This window comes from Cupressus sempervirens, chromosome 3 (genome assembly GCF_028749045.1).
Source record: "Cupressus sempervirens isolate cs-2001-9-10 chromosome 3, ASM2874904v1, whole genome shotgun sequence".
NCBI lineage: Eukaryota > Viridiplantae > Streptophyta > Pinopsida > Cupressales > Cupressaceae > Cupressus > Cupressus sempervirens.
The window spans coordinates 1,074,006,940-1,074,023,565 of NC_143120.1; the positions used below are offsets into that span (position 1 = coordinate 1,074,006,940).

The 16,626-nt window shown below is 30.5% G+C and overlaps 2 protein-coding genes across 2 annotated transcripts; both read right to left on the reverse strand.

Moving 5' to 3' along the window:
- Positions 1–5,347: 5,347 nt before the first annotated feature.
- LOC149570468 (chaperone protein ClpB1-like) lies at positions 5,348–15,904 on the reverse strand. The gene is made up of 10 exons (XM_089817177.1): positions 15,207–15,904; positions 14,878–15,051; positions 14,546–14,818; positions 8,936–9,140; positions 7,529–7,769; positions 7,025–7,344; positions 6,335–6,364; positions 6,003–6,243; positions 5,706–5,919; positions 5,348–5,550 (listed from the first exon to the last, which is right to left on the reverse strand). The coding sequence occupies exons 6-10, from the start codon at positions 7,045–7,047 to the stop codon at positions 5,348–5,350; spliced, it is 711 nt and encodes a 236-aa protein (XP_089673303.1). The 5' UTR covers positions 7,048–7,344; positions 7,529–7,769; positions 8,936–9,140; positions 14,546–14,818; positions 14,878–15,051; positions 15,207–15,904.
- LOC149570469 (chaperone protein ClpB1-like) lies at positions 7,403–15,904 on the reverse strand. The gene is made up of 7 exons (XM_089817178.1): positions 15,207–15,904; positions 14,962–15,051; positions 14,655–14,818; positions 8,961–9,119; positions 8,840–8,859; positions 7,529–7,678; positions 7,403–7,474 (listed from the first exon to the last, which is right to left on the reverse strand). The coding sequence occupies exons 1-7, from the start codon at positions 15,902–15,904 to the stop codon at positions 7,403–7,405; spliced, it is 1,353 nt and encodes a 450-aa protein (XP_089673304.1).
- Positions 15,905–16,626: the final 722 nt, after the last annotated feature.

Here is a 16,626-nt window from a genome sequence, read left to right on the forward strand (position 1 = left end):
TCTACCAAGTTGGGTCGCCTAATGAAGGATTTTCTTATTTTTGCATATTAAGCTTGATTGATTTATCTATCAGTCAACTAAGGTGATGAATATTAATTATTCTAAGTTGTATTTGAGTCAACCTAACAAAGTGGAAGATATAAGTATAAATTCAAGTTGTGATTTCAAAGTGTGTGTATGAGAAAGCATGAAGATGTTATTAAATATCAAATGATGAGAAGAGGAAGAAAATTTAAAGGATAAGAAAAGTATCCTTGTGAAGCAGAAAAGCCATATTCGATTAAGTTGGATAAAGTACAAGCTAGAATAGAGATTTGTAATCAGAAAATTAGTTGCATTCAAATCAGGTCATCTCATTGTTACTCTCTAACCATTGTAGTAGTGATCTAAATCTCCTAACAAAGTTGGCTTAACAGCTATTTGCAAATCCTCTAACAAGGTGGCAGTTCTATTGAATTTTTTCAAGACCTCTAACAAGGCCACTCCTAACAAGGTTATTAAATCCTTTAACAGGGTCACACATAACAATGTACTTTATAACCTTTAACAAGTTTGGCTCCTAATAGGGCTCACTTCAAAATAGTGAAAAATAGTAACTAGTTAAAATTAGTGTTTTTTCCAAATTGGGTTTCCACAATAAATCTTGGTGTTTATTGTGTTCAAGCTATTTTCTTTTGTAGTGGTAATCATAGATAAAATCTAAAGTTAATATGTCAAGCATTTACCGAGTTACAACATTATGTATGTGTTTACCCAGCTTCAACAATATTCAATTTTTAGTTTTCTTTTTATACTGACATCTAAAGGATCTGGGATTTATTTTAGTAGTAATTGTTTCACCCCTCCCCTCTCATGTACTCCTCTTATATTTCCAACAATTGGTATTAGAGGTTTTGGTGCTTGTAGAGAAGGTTTCAAGGACCTAAGCTAAAAGATCAGGATGCCTTACAAAAGAGAAATTCCTTAGCTAAATAGAGACAATTTTGCAGCATGGCAAGGACTTATGAGGTTACATATGGCTACTATCAGCGATTCAGGTTGCAAATATCTTGATACCGAATACAAGACTCCCATTGGAAAATTATCTATTGAAGATATTGTTGAAAAGAAGAATCATAATATCATGATGATTGATATTGCATCTACTCTCAGTTATATTTAATTTGATGAGGTAAAGGATTTCCAAACTACTCATGCAATTTGGACCAAACTGAAAGATATCTATGGAGGAGATGACAACAATTTTTTAGTTTTAAAAAAGTGTTTTCAAATGCATGTATGAGTTAAAAACCAACTAATGATTAATTTCTAGTCATGGCCTATGAATGATAAAAACCATTACTAAAGTATGCATAGAGATAGAGGTCAACTCACTACATGATATAAGATGACATATAAATAGGATAATCAAAATAAAGTATTCATGTGTTGATTCATATCACAACATTCATTTTCAAGCTGAATTAGTGGGATGTAATAGAAAACAACAGTTGCATCTCTCTATCACCAAGATATACATAATATACCCTACAAAAAGTGAGAAATGTGAGAAAATGGAGGTATTAATCACTCTAGTCAACTTAGTATATCATCCATACAATGATTATATATAGAGACAAGTACATATTCCTATAACAATTTGCATATTCAATTTTCAAGTCTCATCAAGTTTACTATGGTAATTTTATGCCTCTTAGCATAATGAATCAAAAAAAGATAGCTCTCATAATTAGAAAGAAGTAAATAGTGAAGGGTCCATATTATGTTTTAGACAACATGATAATTATATGGTACATTTCTTGCAAAGGAGAAGAAATAAACATTCTAAATTCTTGCACAAACTTTGTTGTAATCATACATAGGCCTTCTAAATGTGGCTTCTATATCCAAGTGCATTAGCTATGAGTGAATAAAAATAAGAGTTAAAATTTCATCCAGATATATAGGGGTCATAGCAGATGCAAGGTGAATAATGTTCTAGTCAAAAGATTTCAGCATTTAAAAGACAATGTGTATTGCAAATGGAAACCATTTCATCACAAGCTATAGAAATACAAGAGTAAGGGTAAAATAACAGTAGAGGCTATAGTACTCTTTTAAAAACCCTTGTATCATAAAAGATGAAACCTTGTTTCTACTATAACAGAAACATCCTTGTCAGAATGAAATAGCAGTAAAAAATTTAGCTGAGAGGCACCAAATAGTATAGGAAGTCACAACATGGAAAAACCCTCATAGAGGAAGCAAGGGATGTAACATCAAATAAACAAAATTATACAGCCTTTAAACCCTTGTGAATATTGTATGAATGACAACTTCAAGTAATAGAAATGCAAAAAAAATCCAATAATAAAGGAATCAGAAGCATGTAACATCAAATAAACAAAATTATATAACATTTAAAGACACTAGCTAAATAGCCAAATATATGCACCGGATAGCTAGTGTCATTACCTATTTTGTTTGTCAAATATTTGCAACACAACGTACTTATCCTAAGAGTTTGTCTCGAAATGCACACAATGCATTGAAGCCACCATCTATGGATTGTAAGATGGGTTTCAAAAATAGTATAGGAAGTCACAACATGGAAAAACCCTCGTGGAGGAAGCAAGGCATGCAACATCTAATAAACAAATTTATATAGCCTTTAAACCCTTGTGAGTATTTTATGAATGACAACTTCAAGTAAAAGAAATGCAAAAAAAATTCAATAATAAAGGAATCAGAAGCATGCAACATCAAATAAACAAAATTATATAGCCTTTAAAGGCACTAGCTAAATAGTCAAATATATGCACCGGCTAGCCAGTGTCATTACCTATTTTGTCCGTCAAATATTTGCAACACAATGTACTTATCTGAGAGTTTGTTTCAAAATGCACACAATGCATTGAAGCCACCATCTTTGGATTGTAAGATAGGTTTCAATTTTAAATGCTATTAATATACGTACTTTCATTTAATTTATTGAAATCAACATACTTTTTCAAAAATTAACATAAAGACTAAGACTATAACTAATAAAATATAGATCAAATTTTGTTTTTAAATATATATTTTTATTATGTAATAAATCATAAGGTCTACCTTTATTATTATTTTAATTCTTTTCTAAAATGATTTATATTTTTACATTTAATAAATTATAATGCTTTAAACCTTTATTATTATTTCAATTCTTTTATTGCTTCAATTGTAGTAACATTTAAGAATTAAAATGTAAAATAATATTTAAGTTTAAAATTTTAAAAATAATAACTAAAAGTTTATATTATCTATCTAATGAATTTTAAAACTAAAAATAGATATCCTTCTTAAATTTATTTTTAATATTAATTTTATCTTTAATAGTAGTTTAAAAAAATCAAATTATATATAAGCTATATTAATTCATGAATAAATATAATTATTAATTATTTATACGTTTAATGTTTCAAATATTATAATTGTAATGAATGAGATTTACTATAAAATATTAAAAAGTAGGAGTAGAAAGTAATTATCATAATTAAATAATATTTTTTACTTAGAAATTTGATTAAGTTATCTTGTTCAAATATTTTATTTATTAAGCCGAGAGGCTTTCTATAGTGGCAACAATCTTCAATGTAAACATTTTCCATTTTTTAAAAAAAATTGACGTTCATGTACGCGTCAAAAAATTAAAATAGAAATAGACTAAATATAATAAAAGTTGTGCAAATTATAGAGAGAAAATGGAAGTAAAAATGAGGCAAATCAAGAGTCTCAAATCATTTGTATTGCAATGATTTTATTTTTTAATTTGATTTTTTCAATAGAATATGCATTTTTTTAATTGCTATGATTTTTATGGAATATTATTTTTTTAAAATTTGTACATTGTAAAATAAATCATTGTCTAAATTTGATTTGTTGAATTTTCTAGTGTCATAAAACTTCTTTGTATTAATATCAAAGCATAGTGTATGTAAAAACAAATACAATAGTTTATTCATATAATTTTTGTGTTCATTTGAATACAATATTTACTAATTTTATATAAATTCTTTTGAAATTAGATAGACTTATTTTACAAAAAAAATGAATGAAATTTTTAGTTATACTAGTATTTATGTTATAGATAATTTAATGAACTTTAATGTTTATATCATGTACGAAATATTTTAAATAAAAATTTATTATAAAATTGTAAATAATAATTTATAATTAGACATTTGATGTAATTACAATTATTTTATTTATATTTGTGTTGATAAATGACAATAATAAGTAAAAATGAGTAAAAATAACAATTTTAATAATGATTAAATGATAACTAAAACTTAAAAATTTGATATAATTATATTGTTAATAAATAAATTTCATAAATTCTTATTTATCAAATTTTTTGTGTACTATTTACATTTTATTTAAATTATTTATAATAAATATTTAAAAAATAAATATCCATCCATTTTTCAATTTAAAAATTTGATTGACATTAAAAACTTTAAATTTAAGTATTATTTTACACTTTTACAAATTAATATTAATTCAATAAATAAATAAATAAATAATAACAAATTTTAAAAATTTATAATTCATTGCATAAATATATTTCCCTAAAATACTTACTAATTTTACTTTTTTTTAAATTATTTAAATTTTCATAAGTTAAATAAATTCGTATTGATGCATTTCAAAAAAAAATCTGATATAAAATAAAATAATAATAAAAAATTCTTTGATTGTTTAAAATAAAATGAATTGTATTGTGTCGATTTCGAGATTAGACTCTCGTTGGGCATTTCAAGAGAGAGATAGGGACTGTAAGAGTCCAAGTATATTTTGTTTGAAATATTTAATGGACAAAATATGTAATGGCGTTGGCCAGCCTGTGCATATATTCCGCTATTTAGCCAGTTACACTTCCAACTCTAAATATAAAGATCAGAAACGTTCCAAAGTTTCCTAGAACTTTCCACAAAGTGTAGATATTTTTCCTTTTTGATATTTTTTAATTGAAAAACAATAATATTCCCAGGAAATTTAGCATCTGCTAATCAAAAAAGACATTAATGATTAAAAATCAATCTATATCTAAACTTTAGAAGTCCAATAAATTTGGGTATGAAAATTGATTGACAGAGACAACTGGGAACATTGGTTTTAAGGGACTAACAATTGCAATTGTGCATTCTTAGAAAAACATCAGTTTAATATATTTCACATAATAAAAGTATCAACCATTCACGTCAGCTCATCCTCACAAAATCAATGGGAGTATTAAACACGCATTAGTTTCTTGCATAGTCTCATCTTCATCTATATCTTCAGCTCCCATATTTGTGACAGCCTAAGATGTGCATCAAATTTGAAGGTTTTAATAGGAATTTCTAGATTTTTTAATGATTGGATTTACTAGTCTTCCATTCCTCTCCACATGATAGGATAACCTTGGCTGCCTAGAGATTGCATCTACCATTACACTATTGTTTTCATCAATTTCTCCATTTATGAGCATTCGGGACGATTGGTTCACCACTTCCTTTTCTAACCAACGCCTTAAGCGTCTAATGCCATAAGCTTGCAATACCCAAAATATAAGTGTAGTCAATAGATAATTAAATCCAAAGTGAAGTCAGTGCACAATTTTAATATTGTTGTTACCAAAATTGTGTACTAAAGCCTGCAATTTGTGACTGATTAGTATAACTGACCACTGCTCTAATAACAACAACAATAAAAAAGATTTACAAGATCATAGGTCTCCTTAACGAAATGATCCAAAGCTGCATCAGTGACTGTCAAAGTAACTCCCCTCTCTGCAAGCCGCATAGCTACATCTTTTATCTGCAATCTTGCAACTTTTCTCCTCTCCTCATTTTTAAGAGGACCAAAGATAGGTATCTCATCAAGCCTAATTAATAGTTTTGGCCTCAAGCGCGTTCTGACCTAGAATTCAACACCACATGAGCTTTTCCTTGAGCATAAAAGAAAGTTGAAACAAAAGGAGGTCATTTCTCAACTGTTCATACTTCAATAGTTGCTTGGTCTTGGTCATCTTGCAAGTACATTTCTCCGGCAGTGGAAGTCATTATAATGACTATGTTTGAAAAGTTAACTGTATGGCCATGTCCATCCATCAATCTAGCACTGTCAAGCATCTGAAGTAAGATGTTGAGTACCGATACATGTGCCTTCTCAACTTCATCAAATAGAACCACACTATAAGGTCGTCTTCTAACTACTTCAGTCAGTTGCCCACCTTCTTCATAACTACGATATCTACAATAATTCATTAGAACTGAGCTTAAATATTGAATGCTTTTTATTCATAACAACTGGAGTAAGAAGATTTAATAAGAACCCTATATACCCCGGTGAAACACCGATGAGCCTTGTGTGAAAAATCAACTATTTCAATCACTGATTATTAATCTCCTATCGTAAACTATTATTAAACTGCTGAAAAACAAATTCCCAACTAATATCGAAAAATAACACAACTGCAACTTCACTTATAAAATACGGAAAGAAATGCGCAACACAATGAACACAATATTTTTGGACAAATTGTCCTTGGAAAAACCCCTAAGGGAAAACCAGTTCTATAGATGAGAAATTATATTAAACTTCAGCAAATCAAGAGATACAAAATTCCTTGCCTCTTACTGGTAGAATTTTGACAACCTCCTAATTTATCCCGCTGATATTCCCCACTGCTATTCCCATGCTAACACTGCACCCTTGCTAACACTGCAAGACTGTTTGCTAACACTGCAAACGTTTCTCCAAACTTCATGTTCTCCAAATGCCCCCCTAACCTCCTTTTATACTACTCCTTTTGGTAAACCAATAGCCGAGATTGATTTACAATCGACAGTTGAGATTAAAACAACTTAACAACCCTAACCAAGTTGGTTTCTAGTTGTTTCCAAAAGTGATCAATTAATTAACAAATATTTGTTTCTAATCTAACGAATTAGTTAGCAAAACAATTACTTGCTAAATAATAGCAAATGGACAAATAGCTATCCAAAGCTAACAAAACTAACACCTTGAAACTGAATGAGGCTCCATGTATTCAGACAAGTCAATCCGGACTAGGGAGTTCTCATCGTCAAACAGTTGTTCTGCAAGAGCCTTTGCAAGCTCTAGTTTACCAACTCCACTGGGCCCCAAGAATAGAAAGACCCCAATAGGTCGATGTAGTCTCCCAAGTCCTACCTTTGATCTAAGCACAGCCTCTGCAACTATCTTAACTGTTGTGTCTTGCCCAACAACTCTTTTATGCAACCTTTGAGCCAAGCCTAACAGTCAATCCTTATCATCCTAGGCAAGCCTAGTGGCAGGAATACCAGTCCAATGACTCATCACCTACATTGATCAGTAAACTATATTAATATATCATTGATATTGTGTAATGATGGTCCTGTCAGTACAGATTCACTTTCTGTTGTCCTATTACATGAAAATTAGAAGTACCACCATGAACTTTAACTAATGCCTACAATTACAAGTACTAAAATTATCAATAGAAGAATTCTCACATTACACATACCTCTTCAATTTGATCAGGCCCTACAATGTCTATTGTCCTTAAATTTTCCATAGAGTTAGTTTCATAACAAGCGATTGCTGCATCTATCTCTTGAAGTGCTCCATATCTAAAATTGGAAAATCTCACCACATTCATCATGCCTTCTGCCTCCTGTAGGGTAAACATCCATTCTTTACTCTATTGCTTCCACCGACACAATACTCTCTCTCTAGAATTTAATTTTAACAGGGATCATCTTAATCTCTTATTGTGTTGGAAACTATAATCCCAACTATCTTTGATCATATCCTCAGTATGGTAAACATATCTCCAGCATTAAAGACAAGTCTTGTTGGAAGATTTTGCTTAAGATTTTAATGGATTTGAATGTACTCTTCAACCTGTCACTATCCCATCTAGAATGTTCTTGGGTAGTAAGAAATACATTATTTTATGTTTGATCTTTCTCCTCTATAGATGTTAAGCTATCTATCCAGTTCTAGCTCGGCAGAGCTGTCAGTTGGTTTAAGCTGAAAGCTATCTGTTGTAAATAGTGTGAGAAAGAGTTGGAGCTCAGATGATAACATTCGTATAGTTTCTTTTGATTAATAAAAACTATTTCTATTTCTCTTTCTACATTTTTAGTTGCTAATTTGAGAAATAGTGTCATATTTCAAGCATGAAGATCCTAGAGAGTAGCAAGATCAACAGTGTTGAAGGAGGTTCTTTGCCAGAGAATAAAGAGGTTGTTCATTCATAGTTTGTCTACAGACATAAAGATGTTTAAAAGAATTGGTGTTTAGCTGAAGTTATTGAAGTCTTAGAAAGAGTAGGTTTGTAAAGTGACTATAAAGAAGCCGAAGTCAAATTGTAATACAACTGATATAGCTACAATTGTTGGAGGATCAGATAGTTTGAAGAATAGAAAGCACAAGTATAAAAATATACTCCAAAAAGACAGTTATGTTTGAAAATAAAATTGAAGATTTGTAAAACTAAAGTGAATGTTGCTGAAGAAAGGAGGCTCCCAAACCGAGGAAAGTCACTAAAATTTGAAGTTGCCATGCAAGGTCAAATGTTTATCTTAGAGATTGATTGAGTTTGTATAATGTAAAATCATCACTGCTTTGAAAAACCAATCAAAGTTTAGATTGCTAGATGCAAAACAAGGGGTTTAAGGGTACAAAACTCTATAGAGTTAATGTTAAGGGGGGAAATCGTATAAATTGGTGAATTTAAAGCAAAAAGCCACAAAGGATGATATGGTTTTTAATTAATATAAACTATCTCTATTTATGTTTCATTGGAAAAAAAAAAAAAGCACCAACTTACCTTCAATTCCATGGAAAATCCTGTGCAAACCATAATAAATTTCCTTAGTGCTTGCTAATATAAGCCTGAAGCAAAGTAGAAAAATAAAAGAACTACTTACAGGAAAGGTAGATCTTGGTACCAACCTCCACCAGCTCAGCCTGCCTAGTCTTGTCTTTCTCCTTTTCAAGGGCATTCAACTCAACTTCTAGTTGAGTAATTTCCTTTTCATAAATTTCTTCAGGTTTACTATCTAATTGCACTCTCACATTTGCACATGCTTCATCTAGCAGATCAATTGCTTTGTCAGGAAGATGTCAATCTGTTTAGAGTTCAAACAAGCAAACTATTAGAATTAATAATCTTTCTTTGGTTGTATTTATTTATTTATTAGGATAAACCAAGGTATCTCTTATGTATTATTTATTTGTCCTCTAGTCCACATGTAAAGGACATGTCGTTCTTGTCCTATTGTCCACTTGTGAGGACAACTCGTTTTTGTATTTCTTTTAATAAGAAAAATAAATATTCTTTCTTAAGAGGAACTTGACACTTTGCACACACCTTGCATTTATAGAAATGAGAGTTACACATGCAAAGACATGCAACACCTTTCTCATCTCTTTAGAAGAGGTGCTTCTCTCTCTCATTTTCATCTAGTCTCCATTATTCACATCAAGTTTTTGATGCTATTGTAAATGAGCTTTTTTCATCCATTCTCTCTCTCTCTCTCTCTCTCTCTCTCTCTCTCTCTCTCTCTCTCTCTCTCTCAGGCATTTGCCTCATTCATAATACTCACAAGAGGTTTTCTTTGATTTCCCCTTATCAAATCCTTGTCTCTTGTGTTGCTTCCTCATTTTTATTGCTCCATTGATCTTGTATCATTTGTATGGTAAAACTCTTCTTGCTCTCTTGGATTAAATCTATTATTTCATTTTATTATATTTTATCATTTCAATCACTTTTTCTTACATGGTATCAGAGCTAGTAATCCTTATTTTGAGCTTGTGTGAAGGGTTCATTAGAAGAGCTTGATATTGTGAAGATCTTGAAGTTTGAAATATTGAAAGTCTTATCTTATTCTTTTGTGGCTTTTCTTCTTTCTTTCATTCTAACCCTCTTTGGAAGGCTTGTTGGCAAAAAGTTCTTCATTTTTTATTTTTTCTAACCTCCTTTGGAAGGCTTGCCACCAAAGGAGTCTTTATTTTTTATTTTTTTTATTGTATCTAACCCTAATTCCATTGCAAGCTTTTTAAGTTTTTAAAAATCAAGTTTTTTTCTTCTGTTTTTTGTTTTAGAAAGGAAAGTACAACAGTTCGTATTTTTCTTATATCTCATAATCTATGATCTGGGTTTGGTTGAAATTTTAACAGCATTTAGAAAATATAAAAATAATTTATTTTTTTTAAATTTCATTTGTATCAGAATAATATTGCAAAATTTATTGTACTATATGTGCAGTATTATTTGTTTTTTCAAATTTTAAGATGGTAGATCATATTTTTATGATATCTCTCAATCCGTGATCTAGGTTTGGCTGAAATTTTCACAACGTTTAAAAGACATAAAAATGAAAAAAAATTTTAAATTTTATTGAAAATAGAGTTAAATAAAAAAATTTATCGTTCTCTATGTGTAACACTTTTTTTCAGATTTTCAAATTTTTATTTTTTCTGTTTCTTCAATCTGGATAGTGGCTTTGCAGGGGACATTTTAGTTTGTAATTTTGACTCTCTAAATATCTTAATAATTATTTAACATTCTTGTGGATAACAAGTCTCACTTTTTTATTTCAAATTTATTATTTAAATTTTAAACGTAATTTTTAAATCATGTTGACTTTAATTCCAGAAATCAAGTTAAATAACTCAAACTATCATGCTTGAAAAACTCATCTTTCATTTATATTCTTTTTTAAGCATATGTTAGATGTTGCTACTAACCCTTCTATAGTTCCTGGTACCTCAACTACACAAGATGAAAAAAAGGCATAGAATACTAAAAATGAGAAAGCCCTTGGCCTCATTGGTATATCTCTTAACCCAGATTTATATGTTCTAATTTCTCATTGCACTAATGCCCACGAAGCTTGGGATGTTTTAAAGCAAACGTATGACAGACCATCTGAATCACACAAGATTTAATTGCAAGACAATTTGGAAGACTTGAGGTATATTGATTTCAAATCCATGGATGAATTTTTACTTAAATTTGATTATATTAAAAGTCAACTAATTGGATTAGGCATTACTCTCACTGATATTAGATTAATTACCATTATTTTAAAGAAATGTCTTCCTAGACAATTTCAAAAATTTATCACTAATGTTCATTCTCAACTTGCTATTCCTACTTTGTCTAATCAATTAACGTATAGTATTTTTCAAAATTTTTTGCGTCAAGAGGAAGCTAAGTTATTGCAAATTGGTACTCTTAGATCTAATGAACATGCATTTGTGTTTAAAAATCAAAATCAAAATCTTAGATTGTCTTATCATGCTCCAAATAATAATCAAAACCAAAATTTTAATACTCACAATTTCAATAATAGTCATAAAAATCATAACTTTAATAATCGTCACAATAATAGCAACCTATTTTATTCTAGACCTTCTTTTAAGAACAATAATAATCAAAATACAAATCGTAATAACAACCATCCTAATTAATATAATAGTCCTAATAAGAAACCTCATTGTAGTTATTGTGTGAAAGATGGTCATTTGACTAACAATTGTTTTAAAAAGAAAAATGATAAGAAACCTATCAATAACAATAATAAAAAATCTCATGGTAATCAATCTCGTCATGCTTTTACTATTAGTTACAATGCCTCTAAACGATTAGAATGGATAGTTGATAGTGGTGCTTCTCAACATATTACATCTCATAAAGAATTTTTTGATTCTTTGTAACCCGATCTTTTGAATACTCCAATTCAATTAGCTGATAATAATAGTTGCAAAGTTGAAGGATTTGGTGGTGTTAATATTTCAAATGGAAAGTTACATGATGTTCTTTATGTTCCTGACTTGAAAACCAATCTCCATTCAATTGCTAAATTATGTCAAGATTATAAAGTTGAATTTCATAAGGACACATTTTCTATTATTGATCCTAGCACTAATGCTGTTGTTGCTAATGCTAAGTTGGGTCATGATAACTTATTCAAGTTTTATGAGTTTACCTCTTCTGGACACTCTTTGCACAAAAATATTGCTTTTAATATGGAGTATGAAAGGCTTGCTCATTTGAAAAATGAGCATATCTTATCTAATACAGTTGAAATTTTACCTCCTATTGCTTCATCTAAGATTGCATTTACAAAGTACACAAGAAACATGCAAAATACCAAAGGTTATCAAGCTTATAATCCTATTACTAACAAAGTGCACATAGCATGAAATGTTTGTCTTGCAAGAAATGGCGTGCATGATTCTTCTAATGCTCAAAATGAAGAATTTAGTGGAAGTAGAATTGTGTTAGTGGAGGACCAACCTCCTTCTCTAAACCCTACTACTCATATATCTACCTTTATTCCTCCTATTCTTTCTTACAGTGGTAATGATAATGATGCATTTATAGATCATGGTAATAATGCTAATATTGATAATGGTAATAATGCTAATGTTGATACAAATGGTATATTCATATATCATGACTCTTCCCCTAGTGGTAAATCTGTTAAGAAAATAACTAAATGGTTTAAGAAATTACTTAGTAAAAGAGATCAATTTCTAGAATGGGTGGACTTCAACTTAGGAGGTTTAATTACTGCAAATATTGTTTGATGTTAATGATTCTCTTTCATCATCTTTGGCTTTTCTCTTTAGTATGTTGCCTAGAAATCATGTTTTATTAACTATTGACTTCATGCTCTTAATTCTATTTGCATGATCTCATACCATGATATTTTAGGTATATTTATTCATGAATATAAATGGGGGCCCACATATATATCTTGATAAATATACAAATTATTGTGACTTGACAATTATGAGTGCATTCTTATTTTTTCAAATATGCAATTTTTTTTCCTTGGGATTATGAGCTATTATAAACTATTGCCTTCAACATTTATCTTTTTCTATTGATTGGCACATAAGTGTAGTTTGTGATTTTCTAGCATCATTCTATTGCCATAATTGGTTAATACCATTTATTCTTGGAGTTTCCCTCCAATTTTAATTAATTTGACCCATCTTGAAAGCATTTTACTCTTATTTGAAGGCAATCAATTGTTAATACTCATTCTCCTCCCCTTTGATATCTTTGAAAACACGCCATATAATGTTATGTATACTTCTTTGCTTAAATCATGAGTCATGCAGGTTATGGATTGATCACCCATTAACTTGCAGTAAAATGACTTATTAGTGGACTGTCTATATCCACTTGATTGAAGCATTGTTGATGTTGGATTCATTAGCTAGCCTTTTCTATGGTCCTTTCTTGAAAGTTTTGATAACATATTTGTTCTTTGCAAGATATGATTTATCTTGATTTTTTTGCGGTACCAAGTTACACTTATATTTACTCGATGAGAATTTACTTATACATAAAATGTTTCTAACTTGAATATAAGATGAAATTATCCTTGTGGATAGTTGTCTTTTTTTCTATGTTTCAGGTAATCCATCAAGGCACATACAAGATATCATTATTTGTTGTACAAATCCTATGCATCATGAATCCACTTGAAGATGTAACACACTTGAAGGATTATCCACTTCTCTTGGCTCTCCAATGATGCACCCATGATAATGAGAGACGTCTTGCACAATGAAGATATTTCAAAAAATCAAGTTGTAATATTGTAAATTGGTTTTGACAACATGTCTCCAAGTAAAGATTAAAGGGGAGTGTTAGAATTAATAATCTTTCCTTGGTTGTATTTATTTATTTATTAGGATAAACCAAGGTATCCCTTATGTATTATTTATTTATCCTCTAGTCCACATGTAAAAGACATGTCATTTTTGTCCTATTGTCCACTTGTGAGGACAACTCATTTTTGTATTTCCTTTAATAAGGAAAATAGATATTCCTCTTTAAGAAGAACTTGACACTTTGCACACACCTTTTATGAATGTGGCATTCATAGAAATGGGAGTTACACATGCAAAGAAATGAAACTCCTTTCTTATCTCTTTAAAAGAGGTGCTTCTCTCTCTCATTTTCATCTAGTCTCCATTATTCACATCAGATTTTTGATGCTATTGTAAATGAGCTATTTTTCTTTATTTCTTCTCTCTCTCTCTCTCTCTCTCTCTCTCTCTCTCTCTCTCTCTCTCTCTCTCTCAAGCATTTACCTCATTCATAATACTCACAAGAGGTTTTCTTTGCTTTCCCCTTATTAAATCCTTGTCTTTTGTGTTGCTTCCTCATTGGTATTACTACATTGATCTTGTATCATTCGTATGGTAAAACTCTTCTTGCTCTCTTGGATTAAATCTATTATTTCATGTTATTTCATTTTATTATATTTTATCATTTCAATCACTTTTTCTTACACAAACAATAATGAATCAATCTTACAAAGCCAACAAGATTCCTGCAATTTGCTGAACTAAAACAAATTTCTCAAGCTTTCATCAAACTTTTGAGGAGCTAAAATCAAAACAATAAGTTGACAAAATCATCTGATCAAATCTCATTTATTAAGTTTTAGAATACCCCCACAACAGACCCAATTCAATCATATGACTATTAAATTTGTAAACTTACCAGTTATATGATCACTTGATAATTGGGCAGCAACAACTAATGCTCTGTCCATGATGCCCTTCAAACTTTTCTCTCAAACTATGCAAAATATTAATGGTGTTGGGCACACTGGGTTCAGCCACGAACACTTGCAGGAATTGACGCTTGAATGTACTATCCCTCTCTAGATATTTCTTATACTTTTCAAATGTAATTGCTCCTATACATCGTAGTTGGCCAAGAGGAAGCATTTTTAAAAATAAATCAGCAGCCCCAGTTGGACCTGAAAATGATCTTCATGTCAGCCAATTACGTTGACAACAGTTCTAAATCACAAAGAAAAGGGAAATCACTCACCATCTCGAAGAATCAAATGTAATTTATCTATAAACAATATTAATCTCCCTTCAAATTCTTCTACCTCCTTACATACAGACCTAACATGATCTTCAAAGTCACCTATGCATTTCTCTCCACCCACTAAGGCTCCCATGTCCAATGCTATCAATATAACTTCCACCAAATAACTGCACCATCCTAAAGAAATTCATTAAATCACAAAGTGCATAATCATGAACTGCAACTTAATGTCAAGCCCTAATACAATACTCCAAGCCCATCAATTTTTTATTATATGAAAATCTATATAAAGGAAAAACTAGTACGCCAGAAAATAATTTACCTTGGCACATCTCCTTTGACAATCCATTGAGCCAGCCCCTCCACCACTAATGTCTTGCCAACACTGTCCTCTCCAATCAGCACAGTGTTGAGCTTTATCTTCCGGTAAAGAATTCTGATGATCCCATCTATTTCTTCATCTCTGTCAATTATCGGATCAAGCTCCAATGCCCCTTCTACAAGGTCATGACTATAGGACTTCAGGGTAGGGAAATTGTTATCAATGAAGATACTCTGCACCACATTATGCTCCTCGATTAGGGTTTTTATGTTGGATGCACTAAGGCCCACTTCTTGGACTTCTTGAATAATCCGTGAGTCCTGCATTAGACCAACAATCAGATGCTCCACCACCAGAATACTACCTTCCTTCTTCTTCACTGCTTCTTTACCACATCTTATGCAATTTTTGAGAGCATTGCTGTGCAAAATGCCATCAGGAGTAGAGCCCTGGGTCAGCAACCTCTCCAGGTCCTGGCGTAGAACTCTCTTGACAGATTCCAGTGATTCATCTCCATAAGAGGAAGATAAGGGCACAAAAGACAAAATGCTTTGTTTTAGTAGCCCAGAATCACCCTCCATCAGTGCAAGGGCCAGGTGAAAGGGAGCGACTTGTGCATGCCCATGTTTTTGAGTGAGCTCTACACTGGCTGCTACAACTCCCTCGATCTTTCTTGAGCACATGATATCAGGATCCATATTCTATGAGGCTGTTGCACAACACCACACCTATTGGATGTGCTTCCTAATATCTGTTATATAGTTGCATTTCCTTCTCCTTTCTATTTTCATATTTCTATGACCTGCCATGGAGGAGCATCCCATGTGGCTATAATTGGCTCTGAGCATATTTATGAGCAGTTACCAAAATTATGGGCATTTTGGAATTGGAGTTACAATTGGAGCATGTAACCCTTGCTCCAATGGTAGAATTTTTTTTTCTTGCACTGTGCACTTTCACTCATCCCAGGGTAGTGGCTATTTTTTTCTATTTCATTCAAAAAAATTATTAATGTTTATTTGTGTATATATTTGAAACTAATTTTTAGTTACCACTAGAAGTTTTTTTCAATTAGTTGATTAAAATTCTTTAATAAAAATAAAAATTTTAATTTTAAAAAGCCATTTTCTATTTTTATTATTAATTTATGAAAAATAAAAATCTAAATAGTAGTTTTAAAAAGTCATTTTTCGTTTTTATTATTAATTTATGTTTGAAAATTGTTAGCCTCTTGCCTATATTATTTATCAAAACTAAGAAAAAATAGAAAGTTACTTTTTCTTTTTTTTGAAACTAATTTGTAGTTCCTGCCAAAAATTTTTTTCAATTAGTTGATTAAAATTGTTTAATAAAAATATTAATTTTAATTTAAAAAAATCATTTTCTATTTTTATTATTAATTTATGAAAAATAAAAAATC

Excerpts from the sequence above, each read along its gene's own strand:
- LOC149570469 (XM_089817178.1), bottom strand. The coding sequence starts at position 15,904 with ATGGATCCTGATATCATGTGCTCAAGAAAGATCGAGGGAGTTGTAGCA. Across the intron at positions 8,860-8,960 it reads GGCTGAGCTGGTGGAGGTTG|GATTTTCCATGGAATTGAAG; the intron begins GTACCAAGATCT and ends TGGTTTGCACAG. Across the intron at positions 7,475-7,528 it reads GGCCTGATCAAATTGAAGAG|GCATTAGTTAAAGTTCATGG; the intron begins GTATGTGTAATG and ends TTGTAATTGTAG.
- LOC149570468 (XM_089817177.1), bottom strand. The coding sequence starts at position 7,047 with ATGGAGCCTCATTCAGTTTCAAG. Across the intron at positions 5,920-6,002 it reads AAGACCAAGCAACTATTGAA|GTCAGAACGCGCTTGAGGCC; the intron begins GTATGAACAGTT and ends GTTGAATTCTAG. Across the intron at positions 5,551-5,705 it reads TCTTGTAAATCTTTTTTATT|CTTATGGCATTAGACGCTTA; the intron begins GTTGTTGTTATT and ends GGGTATTGCAAG.